A 9713-nucleotide genomic window follows, 5' to 3' on the forward strand; every position below is an offset into this window, starting at 1 on the left:
TGTCCTAGAAAAATGATGCAATAAAACTTTGCCATCCCTCTTGAATAATGGATACTTCAAATATTATATCATTACCAAACCGATGAAGGGACACAAAACCGAAGCTCCCTTTTCCCATGGACATCCCCTCGAACGTCGTGGAGTTACTTTCGCGATGCGCTTCGCGCCAAGCAATCTTCCTGCGGAAACGTTTCGCCGTGTGGCGTTTGCTTTCGCTCGCTTCGTCCTCCTCAAGCGTGTTCCCCCGTTGTCGAGCGTGCAAATACACCGAGAAACACCGCCCCTCCGTCTAAGCCGAGCACTTTTGTTCTCGATGGGGCCGCCGAACCCCGGATATTTCATCGAAAGTTCGCGCGCGACCCCGGGGGCGGCGAAATTTCCGCGACGTACACCGAGAGCACGACTGATAGCAGTTAGTACGTGATTTATCCCGCCTCGTTCCCTATATCCCTTGTTATCCGGGGCTGCAAGTAGCGGGGTAATTAATTCGTGGAATTGCAGCTCCTCGGCGAGGGTTCAGGCGGCTGGGGGCGGACGAGGGGGTTCGGGATAGAGGGGGCGGTTGCTGAGACTCGACGGCGTGCACGTGTTGCGACGAGCATAGTTATTTCGACCCAGATTCTGTTTTGAATGCCACAGCGTCGATACTGGCTACCTAACTATTCCGAGCAACTTCTGCCGCGAAAAATTAATAAGCTACCAGCATCATCCCTAACTCCATACGACCCGTCGCGAGTTTCAAAGCACAGTAATGGCGAAACGATGAAAGTTATTCGAGCGGACGCTTATAAACACGATACCTGTAGTAAATGGGTAATGACGTCCATGAATTGTGACGTAAGCCACCCGCAGTATTTTCGTCATTTTCGACACCAGATTTGTTCGCCCGAGCGGAGTAAGAGTCTCTTAAGTCGCGTTGTACAGTGCGAAATAGATTGCAATAAATGGGTGAATGATAAGGGGAGACACTCGTGGAAGCACGACGGGGAACAACAAATAATACGACGAAAGGTTAGAGGAGGAATGGAGGGGGGTGCTTCCATGAATGGAGGAGACAAGGAGCCGGGGAAAGTAGTTTACCCGGGGGAGAGAGAGGGAGAAACAACGAGGGAGGAGCGTGAAGTTAAATGGAGCAAGAAACTGCGACTCCTTGCATGCGAAAAATTCGCGAGACTTCCAACGACGTCTGCTCCGAATTGTAGGACGAAATATCACCGGGAAGAGCTGGATCAAACGGAGAGAACTAAATGAATCCGGTTTCTGTTTTAATTTCGTTCTGCAGATAGACGCGTACCGAGTGCAAATAATTAAAGGGGCGCGGAGATTCCATCGCCGCATGCTGGAGATCAATTTCGATCGGCACTTTTCATATTTAACTTTCAGCGTACGAATGTCCCGGCTTCTGTCAGTTACGAAATCGGTGGATTTAATATACTCGACTTTGTCGCGAACGCGCAAGAAGCGTGGAAATTGTATGAAAGAAAGTGAGCTGCAGAAGTCAAGTAGGGAAAAGCGATGGAAATCAGAGGTGATAGGGGCCACTGAAGCGAGAACGCAGGAGGACGCAGGAAGTTCTCTATTTCCCGCGGAACTTTCACGCGAAAGTTTAAGCGTAAGAACCTTAAGCGGAATCGTAGCAGATAAGGAGGACGGTTTGAATCGACGTTATCGAGTAGTGAGTTAATGAGCATCGCGCGATAAAAACATTCCCCCGCGGAGGAAGTCGGGCGGCATTCGAACGGAAATCTGTCGGTACGAACTATTAAATTCCGGGTCTAATGAGAACTGTGCTTCAATGACTTCGAAAAGCTACGCTCAAAGTTGCGTCTATGACATCTTCCGCGACCTGGAATAATCGTATTCTAATTTCCGACGGTATTAACTTTCGGGGGACTATTGGTTCACCATTTTCGTTCGCTCCCGTGGCGCTAAAATGCACCACCTTCCATCGAAATAGAAGAACGCCTGCGACAATTCGCTTGCGAATTTCCATCCCCAATTCTGAGCATATTAATAAACTCTGTGATTATTCAGGAACGCTGCAGGCATTCTTAATTGAAATAAAAAATATATAAAGAAAATTTTATGTTAAACGATTTTATTAAAAATGTAGTAAAAACTAAATTAAAATGCACTAAAAACTAAAAAAAGGGCTTCGCCCCTTAATTCCCACGAAATCCTATACAACATTCACGGAACGAAAGCCTTGAAACACCTCGTTCGAACCTAGCCCAGACCGTCCCCGGAAGCTGATTACCAGTGGCAATTATCAAGCAGGTTAATGAGTCACGTCTTCCTGTTTACCTTGCAGGACGGCGGCACAGAGTCCTGTTACAGGACGGTGCTGAGTTTCGACACGATCCAGTGGTCGCACGCTGGCGAATGGTTGCTCCTGGTCCGCTCGTCGGAAGGGATCGCGGACGCTTCCGTTTTGCTGAACGTGACACGGGCCTCGGAGTACAGTCACGCTCACTTCCGGTCGGCGAGCCTGGCCTGCCTCTCGGTTTGCCTGGCGCTGGCCATCCTGCAGGAGCACCGTCGCTGAGGATCCTGCCGCCCCGAACCGGCCACGTCGAGCGTGCATCCTTAAGAACCAGCAACAGAATCGAACGAACACCAAAGTTTCCCCCTCTCGCGACGAAGGGGGAGGGGGAAGGGCCACCCCGTCAGTATTTCCGCGACGAGCTTCGATCATTGTACATAATATATAAAAGTGGATAGGCAAAGAAGCGAAATAATATTTCCCCAAGGGATGCCGGCGCGCGACGAGAATTCGGCGAGGACGCGCGTCGACGGGAGCGTGTTTGCGTTTCGAGAAAGGAGGCGAGAGCCGCGCTTAAACGAGGAGCCTTTTATCGGCGACGCCGTTGCCGACCCGGCTCCCGGGCGACGACGATAATCCGGCCCCTCGACGTTCCTTGATCGTGTATCTCGTCGCCAGACATTTTGGATACTCCTGCGGTTTACCGAGTTGCCGCGACGATGCGAGCAGACGCTCGAGTCGCGGCAGCGATCGCGTGTGTTCCGTTTGGTCGCCAAAGGTGAACCCTTTCTGTTCCTCTTCGAGTCCTCGGTTGCTGGGGCGGACGTGTCGGACCGTGAATTGGGTGGTGTTTAATTGTGTGCTCGAAAACACGAGAACCCGCGGCTCGAGCTTTCACCGCGACGCAGCCGATGTCTTTCTCGGGCCTTAAAAAGGGAATGGGCGCGCCCCTGTGTGGCAAGAAGGATTTACCGCGGGCGCGGGGCGAGGGAGGACTTTGTAAACTAGCTGGCGAGCCTTCGACGCGGGGGTACACTCGTGGCTCTCGGCGCGACTATGGGAATTACTTAGAGGTAACGCGTCACGCGGGGCACGTGTAAATATTTGTATAGTTTATTTGTAAGGGAAACGACACGACGACGAGGTACAGCGACGCGCGAGAACGAAAGCCACCCAGGACAGGCGTGCGCCGCGCAGGAGACCAATTTTTCATTCGGGTTCGCCGGGATTTTGGCGGCCATCGCGAGGCGAACGATGTTTCCGTTCGACGCGTGATTCGCTGCGGCGATAGCGTGACGCGTAGGTGGGGGTTAAATAATTTGCAACGGGGAAACGAATGAAAGAGGGACGAAATAAACTACGCGTACGGTTAAGGACACCAAGAGAGAAACAAATTAAAAGTATATATAAAAGCAACAACAACAACAACAAAAAAAGAAGAATATTCCAAAGAGAGAAAAATAGGAAGGATTAACAAAGTACATTGTTGTATATTATTTTAGGTAAGTAGTACTAAATAGCGTGTATATAGTGATTGTAAATGCATAGGCTATCGTGCACCGCGACGGCTATGTATGACGAATTATACAGTGACGCTGTTAGAGATATATTTATTATTCGTTGATATATTTTTATAAAGTTTTATTTAGCCATAAGTTCTCGTTCGCCTTCCCCACCTCACCCCCCTCTGGATGTGTCGCGTACGTGATCATCGTTAGTTCCGACGGGGATGTCGAGTCGGACGCTTTCAACGAGGATGTTAACCAGCTACCGCGGCCGTGCCGAGCGAAAGAAAATCAACGATGACTGTACCGAACAACGGAGACAAAAAATAAATAAGACGAGAAGGAAGAAAAGATGAAAAGCGCGACAGCGTCTTTGCCCCGGACAAATGATTCGCGACCCTTTCGATCCCCTCGATTGGTAGGCAGGAGGCAAATTAAATAGCGTCTGGTTTCGATCGTTCCAGTTCCTTCGGACCGATATTGTTGCGTAATGTTTTGTAAACGCAGTGGTTCCTAATTTTTGTAACAAGTCGCACCCCGACCGCCGCGATGCGTAGACCCGTTTCTAATCGTTCGCCTAATTCGCGCGGGTGGTGTCGGTGCTGCTCGTAGACGCGAGACGAAAATACCTGGTATCGTTTCTCACCGTTCATTTTGGTCCACGCAACGACGAGAATCGGACGTCTCCTTTTTCCGTTCATTTCTGTCGAATTGCTTAGGTGTTACAAATAAGCAACGTGATGTAATCGTTGTACCCCATGACGCCTAAAAGTCCAATAAATGATATTTACAATATGCCTGTGTCGCATTCATTGAGCCTAACGAGTAAAGTGTAAGCAATTGCTTTTCCTTAATATTTCACTAGGAACTGCTTAAATTCATGCGAATAAAAACACAAGCATCTGCTTTATCTTGTAGGAATTCCTAAACTGCCTTGCTTAAAGGAATCGCTTTTCCTTAATTGTTTTTAAGGAATTGCTTACAATCGAATGAGTAAAAGAAGCAATTGCTTTTGCGAAATAAGCAATTCCTTAAAAAATTTTAAGACTGCTGTACCCCATGCTAACATTTGCTTAAAGGACCAATTACTTTTCATCAGTACGTATGTATTAGAGAGAAAGCGTATGAATAAATGGTACATGATCATCTTTTCCCAGTGTTATTATGTAATTTTCTCGTTGTCAGTTTGTGTCATATAAATTTTTTTTTTCATTTCTGCTTTCATGCTACTAATTTCTTTGGCAACTTGTTGTTTGGTTACCGAAATACTACAAATTTTTCCATAATGCTCTGTAACGGTTTGTAAAGCCATCTCTTTTTTTTTATTTGAGGTATTTGAGATTTATTAAACAGTACTTTATACTCTTTCAACTTTTGTATAAAAATTAACTGCTTATCAGATTCCTCGGTGTCATTAATACCACCCCCGTTCTGCAAAGGCGAGCGCGAGTCAGGAGCACCGAACGCGAGCGAGCAGGGGAGCCCGAGAGAGAGTGCTTATACCAGGAGTGTCGAACTTCCCCACTCCGAGAGCCGCACGAGTCGGGCCCCCGGTCAGCCGGTCCCCCCACTTATTTTTCTCCAGGCGTTGCGCGAGACCCAGCAGGGAGAGAGTGCGGCACCCGGAGGAGAAATTCATCAGAGTGAAGTAGGTGTGGAGGGGGCCGTACGTCCTACGGCTCTACGGAACAGGCGAAGAGGAGAAGGAGCCACTGCGGCTCGCGAGCCGCTAGTTCGACACCCCTGGCTTATACGGTCTAGCAAAGCCAGCAATTCCTTATGATTTTTATTCATCTGAACATAAGAAATTCCTTTTTTGTTTAAGTAATTGCTTTTTAAGCAATTGATTTTGCTATTAAGGAATTGCTTGTAGGAATTGCTTAGGTTTTATTCATCAGGCCCATTGTCCCTGCTCGAAGCGATACTCGATCCTTCCTTTTCCACCCCAGCATTTCCTACTGCGATATCTACAAAAGCTTATTTGTAATCGTGAAAAACCGTTCCCCGCGGCAGTGAACTTTGCGCACACCCCCTGGAATACGTTTCAGTCGCGCGAATTAAGCCTTAACAATGACAGGGAAATCAATCCAACGGTCCCCCTTTTGCCACGAGCTGCAGAGAGGAGAACGAAGAGTAGATAAATTGCTTTCACAAAGAAATCACGCGGCTTCCTTTCTCCAACGAGCACGGCTTCACAGCACATTTCCTCCCTAATCATTCCTGTCGATACTTGGCTTTCAGAGCCGCGCTCTTCGTTACTTCTTACTTGAACGTTTCTCTCCTACCGTTTCGCGGAATACTGTCTCAATAAAGTAAAAAACAGACGGTGCAAGTAGTCAAACCACGAATCCCTTAGAAAACAAACACAGCTTGTAAGATGTTATATCAATAGAGAGGACTGCAAAGGGACTTGAGAAGACGGAGAGGGGAATACAAATGAAACTACACAATGACGTAAGTAGCAGAAAAAATAAAGAAATGAGGTGGAATGCCGCGAAGTCTACGAGCATGCTAATAGAGCGACGTGAAGTGGCTGCGAGAAACTCGCGGTTACGTGAGAGCGCGTTTCTTTGCTTAAGGTACGACAAGGTTTCTTTCTTGGGAAGACCGTGGCCGAAGGAAGGAACGTGAGTTCGCCGGAAGTTCCCGTTCGCCCGCCTCTCTCGTCGGATAAAGCACGGCCTGGCTTTTGTCTCGTAAAACGCCCGCGAAACAGCTCTCCGCCTTTGCGTGTTCGAAGAATTTCAGGAAGCCGAAGAAGGTCAGAAAAGTATAGGGATACTTGAACTTGATACAGCCCTCTCCGTGAAAAAGGAACCGCTGCTGGTAATCGATTCCTCGACTCCGCTTCTGAACGAACCTCCACTCGAACCGTCTGTTCAACGTTTGGCGAAGTGGAGCTTAAGTTTGCTCACGAATCGGGGAACTTTGCCCAAAGGAATTCAAAGTTGAAACTAATCCGTGGTTTGGAGATGCTGAATGGTAGATTCTTGGCGCTCCATAATGGCTATTTAACATTTCAAATTGGAAAAAGTGTGGTAGGCAACCGGCATTTAGGCAACGACCTATGGTGTGCGATGAGGCCCATAGGTGGCGTATTATAATGAGGTTGTACGATAAAAGATTTGAATTAGTAATAAAAACATTAGAAAAAACTACTATTCTATCTTAATGCATATATAAAAGAAAAACTAATTGTTCCGCATGTAAGAACCTCTTAGTTAACCGATGGGGACGAATTTTGTTTGGTATTAAATTTTTGGAAAACTTAAAATTCTAATAAAAGAATTGCACATTATTCAACATACTAGTATTTGTATGTTGGATTTAAGGGAAATTCAGTCATAAAAGCACTTTCGACCGAGAGCCACCAGAACTTATTAAAATTTAGTCGACGAAAATCTAAACGATCCGTTTTTGGAATAGCTGGATAAAATTTAAATCTATCTCTATTGGAATGAAAATCTTCGGGCGTGAACGCAATGCGCTTATCAGCCTTATTTCGGCGCCAATGATAAGTTAGTGGTACGTTGCACGCATCTTGAATTAGTCCTAGACAATCGCAATGAGGGAAGGCCTGCGGAGTAAGGTGGCCAGTGGATAGCTGTTTAGTGGTTATCGGAATTCCCTGGTATGCTAACGATTGGATGACCGGGTTGTTAATTTCTGGTAAGTTACTAAAATAGTAAGGGAAATCAGAGAAGAATTGATTCTCTTTTTCCGACTCCTACAAAAGTAAGCAGAATTCTGAATTTTAGATAAGTACTGTGTAGTCCCCAAAAGTATATCTCCCTTTCGATGAAAAAGCTCGACGTTCCACAATGCTAAATTGGCTTACTCCGGTAATAGTATAACTGTATTCAAGAGATCTATGAGCCGATTTCACGTGGAAAACAGCTACTCCAAAACTCACGCTACCTCCAGCGCAGGGATTCGTTCCCGCTTCAGCTCCGCGGGGGGGTCTGTATAAATTTAATTCGCCGATTTACATCGACGCCTGATCCGTAGATAGGCACGTATAACCGAGGTGTTCCTCGGTGTATTTTCTTAAGGAATTAAAATCTGGATCCGAGAGTGAAATTATATTCGGGATTCTCGTTGTTGAGTCAGCGCATTTCCTTGCCCGGTCCAGCTTTAATCTCGTCGACTACAGAGCAAGCCGATCCTCCTAATACATAATGGATCCCTAAGGCCTAAGGGCGAAGGTTCGTCCAATCGGATTAATGGCGTCGGCAGCACTTTCCCCAGCTAAATAATGCTACCGGGATTCGATGCATGCCGACCCCCGCTACTTCCCATCGTTTTTCCTTCGAGTGCACTCGCATACACGCGCACAGACGCCAGCGAGAAAACACGGGCCGTCCTCGGGCACGCCCGCGCCAGCCGGCTATATCTTGGATTGCGCGTGATCGGGGCTATGTCGCGACGACAGCTCTGGAACTACACGTACCTGTTCGTTGGATCTTCAATTCGTACATTGAGTTATCGCGCGTTCCCCGCGTCGCTATCATATCCTCCAACTCCTTCGTCCCCCGCTTATGCGCAGGCTCCACCTTCCCAGATAGAATCTTTAGAATTTATTTCCCATTTTCTGGCGTAACTCTCGGAGTCGTCAACGGGGAGAAGTCTCCTCGACCAGAGGGGCCTGCTGCACGGGGAACAGGATGTATCCATTGTAGTCGTTGAATCGCAATGGTATTCGAGGGTACGCAGGAAGAAACTCGAATCAACCCTTACCCGGTCGCATAAAGGCTCTTTCCCTTTGTCCTTTATCTCGTCTACGTTTCCAGTTACCGCATCTTCAGCCTCCCTACCTAGTCGCCGACGAAGGAAACAGAAGATTAAACGAGCAGCGGGGCGAGGGCACGAGGAGGGACCCCCGAGGGACGTCCCATCGGGTCCGAAAACAAGTAACTACCTATTTTCGTAACAATATTACTAACATTTATCTTGAGGCTCCCCCTGTTCGCACTTTCGCGGAAAATCAAGTTCATCCACGGCAGACAATTAACAAGGGGCGGGGTTCCTCGGTGTACCCATTTCACGCGGGGGGGGGGAGGGAGGGAGGGAAGGGAGAGTGGGGGATGAGAGGAAGCCGAATAACGCCTACGCGGAGCCAGTAAATTACTCTTAACTTCTCCGAGGGTAAAAATTACGGAGTTGTAAGGGCAGGAAGCGGGAGGAGGGCTTAAAATGGCCCCGCGCCCCCCATTCCCACCCCCGTGAGGAACCATAATTCTCGCGCTATCTACACAGAAACTGCTCTCCTTGGCTACCCTCCGCTCTCGAGAGGCTCGCGGGAATCGCTCCGTCATTTATTTATTTTCTCACGTCCGGTGGGACGCGACCGTCAGAATCCGCGAAAGATAGACCCGTGAACGTGCGGGCCTCCTGGCTCCACATCCGCCAACCACTCTCCGAACTCGATTATTCCGCGACGGGGAGGGTTGCGAATTTCGCCTGCGAGTGGTGTCGCGGGGAGCACGAATCTTCGATGTTTTATAGATCGATTTCATTCCATGCAGGTGTGCGAATAAAACTGATGTCAGGGGACGTGAGAGAACGGTGACTTGTTGGAGCGAAGCTTCCACTCGTGATAAATCAAGTTTCTACGCCTGTAAATGAGAATTTACTAAGCGCTAATGCTGTAACTCGCAGTAGAACGAATGTAGATATACAGATCGCAGGTAGCGAGCATTCTACTTTTCTTCTTTTGCGTTTTTCTCGAAACTACGCTTTCAAAGATGACCTATCAAGTATCTCCAAAACTATTTGTCCGATTGAGTTCAAACTTGGCACGCATATTCTTAATGGTATTATCTACGATGTAGCATATCAGTTTTTCCATCCTATACCCCATTCGTATATAATTAATGGTTTAAATTCGTTTTTTCACGTGAAAAACGTATAATTTTTTCACTTTGCTCTCATTTGTGCAATAAAAT

General features: G+C 47.6%; 1 protein-coding gene across 3 annotated transcripts in view; it reads left to right on the forward strand.

Annotated features, from left to right (window-relative positions):
- The window catches only part of Tei (irregular chiasm C-roughest protein teiresias), a 283055-nt gene extending 278492 nt beyond the window's left edge, over positions 1–4563 (forward strand). For all 3 annotated transcript variants that reach the window (XM_076812332.1, XM_076812333.1, XM_076812331.1), the window contains one exon: positions 2312–4563. In XM_076812332.1, coding sequence (XP_076668447.1) covers positions 2312–2545 — 234 coding nt within the window. In that variant the 3' untranslated portion in view covers positions 2546–4563. The remainder of the gene's footprint in view (positions 1–2311) is intronic.
- Positions 4564–9713: the final 5150 nt, after the last annotated feature.

This window comes from Andrena cerasifolii, chromosome 5 (assembly GCF_050908995.1).
Source record: "Andrena cerasifolii isolate SP2316 chromosome 5, iyAndCera1_principal, whole genome shotgun sequence".
NCBI classification, from domain to species: domain Eukaryota; kingdom Metazoa; phylum Arthropoda; class Insecta; order Hymenoptera; family Andrenidae; genus Andrena; species Andrena cerasifolii.